The sequence below is a fragment of the Phaethon lepturus genome, unplaced genomic scaffold (assembly GCF_000687285.1).
Source record: "Phaethon lepturus isolate BGI_N335 unplaced genomic scaffold, ASM68728v1 scaffold155, whole genome shotgun sequence".
Classification (NCBI taxonomy): Eukaryota; Metazoa; Chordata; class Aves; order Phaethontiformes; family Phaethontidae; genus Phaethon; species Phaethon lepturus.
This window is the reverse complement of record NW_010538102.1, coordinates 1-11,567: the sequence shown is the minus strand read 5'-3', so window position 1 is coordinate 11,567 and position 11,567 is coordinate 1. Positions and strand designations below refer to the sequence as shown.

Below are 11,567 nucleotides of genomic sequence, written 5' to 3'. Positions count from 1 at the left end.
GGGAGCCAGTGTTCCAGGTGCCAGGAGCTCAGTTGCATCTCAGACTTCAGAGACATGCTGTGATTGTTGGTCTGGTTTCTCTGGGCTTGGAAAATGAGCCCCCAACTCCTGCTTGTCACATCAGATCCCCATCCGACACTGCTGTTGGTCATCGTGAAATGTTTAATATGCACCTTTGCTTGTTGCATTATACTTTTTTAATTTGTTTATTAGTAAAGTAATTAAAAGTCAGGGCTTAGGAGCTTTGGAGAAAGGATTCTTGTTAAGGGTAAACATGAAGGATGAGAGGTTAGAAAGCGGTCTGTGCATTTCTTATTAATGAAGTCTCTCCAGGACAGTGCAGATGCTTCACTTGCTGACTTGCTGTTCCTTTTAGGAGGGAAACACCTGACTGGTCAGAATCAGCTAATGGATCTTCTCAAATGGATGCTCTCTCCTTGGAGTCTGCCAGCAAGGAAGCCTATTTCAGCAGAGTAGAAACATTCACCATATCCTTTCTGATGCTGAGCTTCCAGCCATTCCCTACCCTGCTTTGCTGTCACCCTCCCCTTGGCTTCCCCACAGGCTCCATCTTCTCAGAGGCTTTTCTTCTTTGGCCAAATAAACCCTGGCCAAAGCTTTAACTGTTTAACACATAATTTACTGGGTTTTATCCTTAACATGAGCACCCGCTGAAGTGGGCGGGCAAACCCCATGAGCTGTCTCCCCTGGTTTGCGCCAAGTACGGCTGGACCAACGTGGAGTGCGACATGCTGAAGTGCTCCAGCTGCCAGGCCTTCCTCTGCGTGAGCCTGCAGCTCGCCTTTGACTTCGACAAGTGTACGTATGCTGGCGTCCCGCTGGTATGGGGCGTGGGCAATAGGGTTTGGGGGTTTATGTACCTCATCATAAGTGACTTCTGTAGTCTTGTCCTGGGTGGTGCTAGGTGTTTGTCTTTGAAGATAAAGTGCAGGTCAAATAAATTTCCTTTTAGTTTCTGAGAACATCATGAAATTTTTTGCTCTTCTTGTCTGAGATGGGTTAGAACAAGAGTAGTTCAGTTGGAAGTAACCTATCACAAGCATCTAGTTCAACTGCCCAACTGCTTCAGGGCTGACCAAGAGTTAAAGTATATTATTAAGGGCATTGTCCAAATACCTCTTAAACACTGCCAGGCTTGGGACATCAACCACCTCTCTAGGAAGCCTGTTCCAGTGTGTGACCGCCCTCTCAGTAAAGAAATGTTTCCTGATATCAAGTCTGAGCCTCCCCTGATGCAGCTTTGAACCTTTCCCATGCATCCTGTTGTTGGATCCCAGGGAGAAGAGTTCAGCTCCTCCCTCTCCACTTCCCTTCTTCTGGAAGCTGTAGAGAGCAATGAGGTTGCCATCAGCCTCCTTTTCTCCAAACCAGACAAGCCGGAAGCCCCTAGCCGCTCCTCACAGGACATGCCTTCCAGCCCTTTCACCAGCTTTGTTGCAGTCCTCTGGACCTATTCAAGTACCTTAACATCCTTTTATAAATGGTTTCCCGGATGCGTAGTCTGCTGACTTGATCTTCCACTAAATTTTTCTAATGTGGGCTAGTTGGTGGCTGCTGGTCACCAAGTCAGTCTGTTCAGGTGGTCACATTGTGTAATTTAATTAATAAACTCCTCCACTGCCCTCTTTAAACTACTGGCACTACCAGCCATAAAGCTCGCCCTCCTGTTACCCTTACCGAGCTCCCTGCCCAGGCCCAGCACCAGTTTCTTTCCCCTGCCCGCAGAGCATTGGCCACTCCTGATGCTGGCAGGGAGCAGTAACAGCTCGTGTCTCTCCCACGCTGGACAATGTGAGGCTGAGTGTGGCAGGAACACCTGCCTCCATGGTGTGATTCGGCCCCACGGCGTGAGCATCGCTCATGAGCCACAGGATAGTGATGGCCTGTGCTTTATCACCTGCCCAGACCTCTATTTTCCTTTAGCTGTATCTGTCCTCTGCAAAAAGATGTTTATTACTCCACCACAATTAAGTGTCATCTCCACTTCACAATTTTCTTGACTGCAAGTCCCTGCCCTGGTTATCTGGAAGGTAACAGAGAGCGCAGCCCTGATGTCTGACAAATGCAGTGTGGGCCATGTGTTATAGGGGACTGCATGAGCATTTCCTTTGGGGTCACTCTGAATATTGACGTCTGCTGTTTGTCCAGACTATCCTTTTTAAATAAACCTTGGCCTAATTTTTCTGTTGGTAATCGCACTGGTTTACGAAAATCTAAAATAATCAGAGGTTGGAAGAAGGGCTTGAAAAATAAATTGAAAAAGAAATGATTTCTTTCTGAAAGGTGTGACTATGTTAAAATAAGTATCAAATCTTTTTTTGGGAAGCTTGATTTCCAGATATGGCTGTGATTTGACTCCTACAGCCAGGGCAGAGGGGTCAGGTGAGTTAACTAGGGACTGGCAGCAGCCCAGGAGGTAAAACTGGCAAGAGCAGGCGGTCCCTGTGCCCGTGGTTGCTTTGAGCTGTGTTGCTACTGCACTGCCGTGCAGTGTGGCAGGTTCCCCTGCTCTGTGGTTGCCATGCCTGGGAACGGGAGGGGATTTTGGCTGCAGGGAGGTGGAACCGATCTGATGACGTTTGCTGTTGTGAAGATAACCCCTTGAGCCCAGCCTGCCTTTGCTGTTGCAGGAACTGCCGCTCTGTGGTTGCCTGCAGGGAGGCTGGAGGTGCAACAGCTCGTTTTGGTGGGGAGGGAGATGAGTCTGAGGTGAGAGCTTCAGGCTCTGCAACCTACAGCCTCAGGTGGCATCCGTCACCTGAGCCATGCTGAACGGGAGGAGCAGGGAAGCCCTCGTAGCTTGGTGCCTTCCTCTCCTGGTTTGGTTTTCCCAACTATTCCCCGAGGAGGTGGCTCCGCAGGGGAGTAGAAGTGAGCTTTGCCTTGCAGATAAGGAACGCTGCGTGGAGCTGAAGAAGGCCTTGTGCACCGCTCATGAGAAGTTCTGCTTCTGGCCAGACAGCCCCTGCCCAGGTTGGTGTCTCAGAGCCTGGTTATTACGCATGTCTGGCATTATTCTCTCTTTTCTCCCTTTCTGTCGCTGCCCTTGTCTGCTGTTGTAGGAATTGTGGTTTCTCTTCAAGTTGTCAAAGCAGGCAGTGTCACAGTCCTCTTTTTCCCTGTGGGGACAGTGAAACACACAGTGGCAAAGCGATGTCTCTGAGCAGCCTCAGCAAATAAACAACTGAGCCGTGGCTGGAGCCCCAGGCTGGGCTGTACCTACCCTCTCTTAACCTTTGTGTGCCTCTCGGGCAGTTAAAATGCTTTTAGGGTTGTAACTGGGAGAGGACAGGGGAGGCTGGAATGCTCAAAGCATGATAGATCTGTTCTTCAAAGCTGTGCTGCATGGGAAAGGGTGGTTGCAAAGGAAAAAGGCTGTGCTCAGCTTTTCTTTTAAAAGCCAAGAAACCATTATGGGGAGACCTTGGCTGGACTCATCTCCTCTCTTGCCCTGTGGGATAAGGAGGGGGCGGGAAGGCTGGTGGCACAGCTCAGGCCTCCCGTGTTTACTTTCACCAGATCGCTTTGCCATGTTACTGGTGGATGAACCCAGAGCCCTTCTCCAGGACTTTTTGGACCGCTTTCAGAGCCTGTGTCAGCTGGAGCTGCAGCTGCCCTCCCTCAGACCAGAAGACATGAAAAACATGGTGAGTTCCCGCCTGCCCCTGCGATCGGGTGTGCTCAAGTCCCCAGTGATGATGCCAGGGACACCCGTGCTGTGCAAACCCTGACCGAAACAGTTGTGAGATTCAAATCGAAGACTTCAGCTTGCATGTGTGTGGTCTGTCATCACTTTGGCTTCCTCCTCGGATGTTCCCCTCATGGTGGTTTCACCCGGTGTTTCTGGAAGCATGTAAAAGGGAGTTTGGAAAGGCTTATCTGCCATGCAAGCCCTTGATCAACACAGGCATAGCTGGGTCACGTCACCACGGTGTTGCAGGTAGGAAGTGGGCTGTAGCGTCCAGTTCCCGCTCTGCGCCTTTCCTGCGGTGCATGGTGCTCTCTGGTGCCTGGTAGACGTGATTTGGGGTCCCACAGACTCCTTTGGGAGCTCTCCTTGGCAGCTCCCACCCCTGTTCATTACCTCCAAGCAGTCTGTGAGATGCAGCAGCCTGTGGATTGCTCCTTTAGCTGGGATCCCACAAAACTGGAGTCAGTCATTGCGTTACGTGGGATCGAGAGTTTGAGGTGCCCAAGGCTGCCCTGGAGCAGAGGTGTGGGCAGAAGCATGTGTAGGTGAGGGAGCCCAGTGAGTGCGGTACAGGGGGGCCTCTTGTGCGAGGCAGTCATGTGAGGAGGCTCAGCAGGCTGGAGGGAAGAGCAGGAGCTATGGCACAGGAGGCTGGAGCGTAGCCACAGCCAGGAGCAAGTGTGGGATTGCCTCCTTGTAGGGACCTGGCCAGGCCCCGCTCTACTCCAGCCAAGTCTGGCTTGTTGGGCACTTGCTTGCCGGGAAGCAGATGGCAGAATTCTCAGCAGAGAGAAGCCATGTGGGAACCGGGGAACTTTTCGTCCATTCAGTAGAAATCACAGAGCTGTTTTATGGTTGCTGCTATGGGCTGGCTGAGCTGTGAAACCCAGCAGAGCCCCCCAAGAAGAGACAGCATAAAGCTAATGGATGTATCGCATCTCCATATTTAAATCCCCAGCTGTCCCATTAGCAGCAAGGTCTGGAGCCCAACTGACAGCCTTTGGGGACTCTCATTTCTCACCGTGTCTCAGCAATGGCCCCAGAAGCACTCGTGGTTTGCCCGTGCACAGCCCCTGCTGCCTCCCCGGGATCGGAAGGATGGATGGGAGCTGTTCAGGCTTGTGCTCACTATGAGCAGTGGAGCTGTGACCTGCTCCACTGTCCCCACATGTGCTCAAGGGAGTAAATGGTACTTGAACCCAGCCCACACAATGGGGAGAGTCAGACAGGCACAAGGCAGGAGGAAGCCATCACTGTGTGGCTTTTTGCCTGTTAACCAGAGTCGAAGTGCTGAGGGTGCAAGCTCATGCACCCAGCCCTTTCGGGGAGTGAAAAAGGGATTTTTCTCCATGTAGGACGTGGTTTGTGAGTAGAAGCAATGTATATTATCCGACTGCCTCTAACTGCTAGCTCTGCCACTTTTCTCTGCCCTGCAGTCCCTGACGGAGGAGAAGATCAGTCTGCTTCTCCAGCTGATTGGAGAGGAGCTAGAGCACAAAACTGAGGGAGAGAAACCACCGATGAAGTTTGCCACAGAAATCCTGCAAGTGCACGTTCCTGCCTGCATCCTGGCTCTGTGCGGCTGGACTTGCGGGTGGGTAGTGGTGTTAGGACTGATGCTGAAGTGTCTGCCACAGTTTGTGGTTGCAGTGAAACCTGTAAGAGGCTGGAAGAATGCAGATGTCCCTCCTGTGAAATGTTCAGTATCCCCTATTTCACTATTTTATTATCTCCAGCCATTAAAATTGACAGACTTCCAGAAACCCCAGTGCAAAGCTACCTACTCTAAAATAGATGTTTCCCTGAGATGGCAAAGAGTCTGAAACAACTGAGTTGTTGGTTGCCCTGCTCATTGCTGATTTAGATGTTGAAGTCAATCCCTGAAATGTCATCCTCAGTAACACTTTCATTGCTTGTCAGGCCTGCAGGAAGGGAGGGAAGGTTTGTGGCTTCCCAAAGCATATGCTGTGAGCACAACAGCCATACTGTGCCTGAGGCAGCTTGCTGAAGGTGAAGCGATCTCTTATGGTCCAGGCTGGAAAAGGGCTTACGGTGGGGAAAAGCAAAGCTGCCGCTGTGGCTGAGCAGTTCAGGGGCTGAGGATGGGGACACTCTCGCTGATATGCCATAACTGAGTGTGGTCCTGCTTCATGGCAAGCCAAAATCACACACAGAATCACACACAGAATCACTAGGTTGGAAAGGACCTTCAAGATCATCAAGTCCAACCATTAATCCAGCGCCACCGTGTTCCCTAAACCATGTCCTGAAGTGCCACATCCACACGTTTTCTGAACACTTCCAGAGATGGTGACTCCACCACCTCCCTGGGCAGCCTGTTCCAATGCCTGACCACCCTCTCAGTGAAGAAATTTTTCCTAATATCCAATCTAAACCTCCCCTGGCGCAACTTGAGGCCATAATGTAACCAAGCCAGTGTAAATTAACACTATAGATGGGTTTTAATGGACTTGTTTTACTTCATAGCACACAGGGCTGCAAAAACAGTAAGTCTGTGCTTCAGCCCAGGGGTACTGATGTCTTGAAACATGCTGGCTCAGGTACCTGTGACTGAAACCATTCCTGTGCTCTGCCAAATACCTGCATCTGTTCTGAAAGCGTTTTTGGGGGAGGGCCCAGGCTCGTCCCTGACCTTCTCTCATGACTTGGCTCTGTCTCCGCAGTGCTGCGTCTGGCTCTGTGCACCTCTCGGTGATCACCTGCTCCCGCTGCATGAGGAAGGTGGGATTGTGGGGCTTTCACCAGCTGGAATCTGCGGGGCCGGAGCTGGACTCCTGCAGCCCCAGCAGTGCTCCGCCAGCACCCACTGAGCGCTTACCACTCATGCCCACGTCTCCACGCAGGATGCTCACACGGAGCCAAGACACACTCCCTCCGGGCTCTGAGCAGGTATGGCCCAGCTCAGCCAGCCCATGAGCTCGGGGTGTCTGGGTGATGCAGGAGCACACAGGACACTGATGTAGTTTGGGTGTCCACTGCCATTTACCCTGAAAGAGGTTCATCTTGGTGCTGTGTCCTCAGCCATGGGCAACATACAACATCCATGGGTTGCTGCTGCCTTTACCCCTGCCCTTTGCAGCTCTCTGTCCTCCCCTCCCTCAGCCATCCTGCAGGAGGGGAAAAAAAAAGGGCCTTTCCAGCCAGGGTACTGAGGCTTGTCTAACTCCAGGTGCTCTAAGTCAGGGGGTGCCTTCACCCGTGTCCAACTAGACACGTCTAAGATGCTGCTGGTGTGAAGGGAAGGTGGCACAACTCCTGCCAGGATGGCTGAGAAGGCTTTGATCTCTTGTTTGAGCTGGGCAGGGCCCCCTGTCCACTTCGGGCAGAGGACATGCTGGTGACCAGAGGAGCTCTATTAATTCCTTGTTCTCTCCCCACTGGCAGCAGGAGAAAAGCCCGTCCCCAGCCATCTCTCGCCCCCGGGGCTGGGACTCTCCCATCCCCATGGACCGAGGTGAGTTGGAGGTGGCCAGCCCTGCTCTGAGGAGCCGCCCCATCACCCGTAGCATGGGGCAGGGGGACAACATGGAGGTGCCATCCAGTCCTCTCCGCAGAGCCAAGCAGGCACGGCTCTCCTCTTCCAGCAGCTCGGTGAGTGACCTGGGTGCAGGCGCAGGAAGAGCCTGGGTGGGGAGGAGAGGGATCTGGGCAGGGTGCTGCTGATCCAGGGACCAGTGCTGTCCCTGTAGCGCAGCTCTGGGCCAGCTCAGAGCTGGTGTTTAGGCACGGAGAGGGTTTTATCTTGTCATTGGAGTTTGTTTTAAACCATGCTATTGCTGTCCTTCTCTGTCATCTCCTCCCCCACTCAGGACACTTCTTTGAGGAGCTTCTTTGACCCCAGCTCACAGCATCGTGACTGGTGTCCCTGGGTCAATGCAGTGGAGGGAGGGGAAGCCCCGCAGGATACTGTGACCCAGATGGAGAAGGAGCCTGCGAAGCCAGAGCCGGGCTGGCGAGTGGTACTGAACACGCTCCTTGCCACCAGAAAGTGCGACAGAGTGCCTGAGACGGAGCCTGTGGTGAGCCTGCGGGATCCCTGGCCCCGAAACCAAGTGCTCAAACACTGTTTGCTCCAGCCTTGCCCAGGGCTGAAAGGCTTTAGGCGGTGTTTGGGGTAGATGGGCTTCATTTGGGCTAAATGCAAGCCCAGCTGGGTGGCAAGGACCAAATGTGTGTCTGCAGAGTCTCAGCTTCCCCTCCGGCTGCGCTGACAGCCTCTCAGCTGGGTCTCATCCGTTACAATGATGTGTTGTGTGCAGGTCTGCTCAAGGGCTGCTATAAATAACAGCCTTTCCCCAGCAGTTCAGTGCTGCCCAAGATCCAGTTTCATGTCCCGACAGGGAACTCCCAACCCCCTCTGCAGACATACTGACCACTGGCTTTTGTGGCCACCAGCCCCAGGCTGTTGGACCAGTGGGTTTGCTGAGCCAGGGGAGCAGAGTCAAGGCCACAGCCCCCCTCCCTGATACCTGCTGCTGCCTCCCTGGGCCCCGTTATCCACTTGGATTTCTCCTGCTGGCTCCCTCCCTGCTTTGCTTGGTGCTGAGCTGCAGGGACTGGTGGAACAGTCCTGCTTCAGCATTTGTCTTGGGGACTTCACACGAGTTGTGTCCCTAACAGGTCGGTCCCTTCTGGCTGTGCCACGTGCTGGGAAAGCACCAGCAGGTCCTGTGGGACCAGACACAAGCTGGAGGCAAGAGCCCCAGCTGGAGCAGGGACGACTGGAGTCCTGTCCTGCTGCTTGCTTGCAGTCACCTTGCTGTTCTCCCCTCCGGGTTCTGGTAAATAGAGCTAACAAAGAAGAGGAGCAAATTGATGTCCTGGCAGCCAATTAGGATATTTCAGATGGCTTTTTTCTTTTTGCTGTTGTTTTTCCTCATGTGCTTTGGAGGCAAGTTGGTGGCAGTTGCAGGTGCTGTTGTGGTGCCTTAACCTTCGGTTGTCGCTTTGCTCCCCTCTCTCGCAGAGTCTTTCAGTGAAGTCCTGCAAGGTGTTCCGCATTTTCCGGCAGTGGGAGAGCATGAATGCCTCCTGAATGGACTGCTGCCTCTGGGAACTGCTGCCTGCCTGCCAGCACAGGCCATCAACGTCAGTTCGTCAGAGATCCAGTTCGCAGTCGCTCCCGCGGCAGGTCTGTGCCCCAGGGAGGGGATGCTGAGGAGGCTCCGTGCCAAACACAGCCCCCAGCAGCTGCTGGGACCCCCTCCTCCCTGACTGCCTTCCTTGAAGCCCCCTGCCTTTGCAAATCGCTGCTGTAGCCCTTGGCCCCGAGGGCTTCAACAGCCCCGACTGGAGCCGGGACGTGCCGCAGGCGTGCGGGGCGAATGAGGAGAAGTGGTCACCTCACGTGGGTGACCATCTTGTCCAGCTGTGACCCACCACCAGCGGCGCAGGGAAGTGTCGCCAGGTGGGAATAAACATTTCACTTTGTTTTTTTTATTTATTTTTTCTTACTGCTGGTGCGGTGCTTCTTCTCGGGGCAGGGTGAGCTCTGCACCTAGCATGTGGCTCCTGTATCCCTTGGGATGCTTGTCTTTGTGGGATCAGTGTCCAGCTGCTTCCCTCTCCTGTTTCCCATTCCTCATTTCATTGTCTCCCCTGCCTGATGCGGGGTCTCTGCCAAAGCCTCAGCTCCTCTACACACAGCCCCCAGCCTCGTACCCCAGTGCCTGCCCCAGGAATCAGCTGCCCAAAGCAGATTTAGTTGGGGGCTGATAGCCTTTCCAGGGTGAGAAATCACCTGGGCCAGAGTACAGGGGAGGTTGGGATGCAGCCAGAGCCCTGGAAGAGGGGAGTTAGGACTTCCCGTGGCATGGGGCCACAAGGCTGGGTGCTGGGGAAGGACTGGTCTCTGTAGAAGGGGGACAAGCAGCCAAGAAGGGAGGCCCTGATCTGTCATCCTCATCCTTGAGGATGTCGGAGAAGGGCCTTTGGGGAGGGCTCAGATTCCACAGACAATCCAGGCACAACCAAACTTCCTCACCCCAGGTCTGCTGCAGTTACATGGATGTGTGTGAAGGCACAGAAATGCTACCCCGCTGCCCCACTCTTTTTTTTTTTTTTTTTTTTTGGTGCAAAGGAACCCGCTTTGGAGGAGGAGGCCCTGCTTTAGTTGCCCCAGCTCTAGTGTTGTTTTTTCCTGCATCATCTCTTGCCCCATCCTATTCGGGGCATTTTCTGGTTACTCTGTGCCTCAGAAGGCAGCAGCTGCCTTGGTCAGGGCTGATCCCTGCTCTTCCTGAACCCCAAAACTTGTGGGTGTGCCCACCCCAGGGCTGCTTCTGAGGGACACCCTTTACCTGCTGGCTTCTTGGGTGGGTGCTGGCAGGAAGCCCCATGAGGAGCAGCAGGGCTTGAGTTTGGGTGGGTCACCTTCCTTTCCTAAGAGGGTCCTAATTGCCTGGCGCTAACGAGGGGCTGCTTCACCTCATGGCCATAGTCTGCTGGAAATTGGGGTGCAGATGGAGGTGTCACCTCCCCATACACCCTGGGTACCCCCAGAGGGGTGAGGGTGGGCTGGACTCTGTGTTGCAGCATGGCGGAGCCCCTTCCCCAGCACCCCCTCCATGGTTTTCCCTAGCTTCCCTCATCCCCCATAGCTTCCCCCCACTCCTTATAGCTCCCTGTGGGTCCCTATAGCTTCCCCTCTTCCCAGAACTCTGGCTCCCCAGGTCCCCCCTTCTCCAATGTTCTCCCATAACTCCCCATGGCTGCCCCTGCTCACCACATCTGCCCTGTTCCCCATGGCTTCTGACACCCCCCGTGCTCTCCCCCTTTGCCTGTCCCTGCCATGGTCAGGGAACGACCCCACAAACCATGGGGTGCACCCACACTGGGGGGGGGAGCAACGTCCCCATGCCAGGTGGGCAAGACCAGCCACCCCCCTTGCCCATGCTACCTCCATTTTCAGACCCAAGAGACCTCAGAGGGGCCCCAAACCTGCTGTGTGCCCACGTATGGGGGTCTGGGTGCTGCAAGAGTGGTCTTAAGGGTAACACCTACCCTACCTCCCCAAAAGGGACAGGATGCCATCGCAGTGCCTGTTATCCTGAAGTTATCCCCATTGCAAAATGACGGTATTACATAGACAAAATACAACGGTTTAAAGAAATTAAGGAAAAATACTGATTTTTCCCTTCTGGTTCTCCCAGTTGCCTGGAACTGGTCAGGGAGCATCGAGGGCTGGGAAAATGGGGATCACCTCTCCCTCTGCTCAAATATAAACCCCCTTCCCCTTTGCATCTCTGACGCAGCTCAACCGGACTGTGGATCTGCACCCCCCCCCCCCCCTCCCCCCGCCCGCCCCCAGCGGCGCTTGTGCCCCGCCCCCCCCCCCCCCGCTGCCCCAGGGTTATCCCCTGCCCCAGCTGGACTTGGGGCTGGAGGGGCACGTTGGGTCATTAATGGAGGAAATGACCCCACACACGCTTGTGGGGTGAAGTTATCCATTTGCTTGGGCTTTTCGGGGTTCCCTGGCTGAGTCTCCTCCCTGTGTGGGGAGGAAGTGTTGGTGCAAATTTTTGGGGTGATGCTGGGGTCAGGAATGCGGGATGTCCGCCCCGGGCGTGGAGGTGCCACGCCAGAGCACTTGAGAGACACCCATTAACGCCATCGTCACGCGCCCCGCTGTCACCTCCGGGGTGCTGGCGGGTACCTTCCCCCGTCCGGTTGGGTAAACCGAGGCACCGGGAAATGCTTTGCCGGTGTCGCACTGGAAAGCCAGCACGGTGAGTCGTGCTGCGAGGCCTGGCTGTTTGCCACCTGCCCAGCTGGCGATCTGGGGAGTGTGTTCAATGGTGGCTTCCCCGGGGTGACACTGGCCACCCCACCCTGG

At 54.4% G+C, this 11,567-nt stretch overlaps 1 protein-coding gene across 1 annotated transcript; it reads left to right on the top strand.

Annotated features, from left to right (window-relative positions):
* Nucleotides 1-274: 274 nt before the first annotated feature.
* ZC3HC1 (zinc finger, C3HC-type containing 1) lies at nt 275-8,768 on the top strand. Its single transcript, XM_010286661.1, has 10 exons — nt 275-288; nt 377-488; nt 669-819; nt 2,911-2,994; nt 3,541-3,668; nt 5,149-5,306; nt 6,397-6,622; nt 7,118-7,324; nt 7,543-7,752; nt 8,700-8,768. Exons 1-10 carry the CDS (start codon nt 275-277, stop codon nt 8,766-8,768), a joined length of 1,359 nt encoding a protein of 452 aa, XP_010284963.1.
* Nucleotides 8,769-11,567: the final 2,799 nt, after the last annotated feature.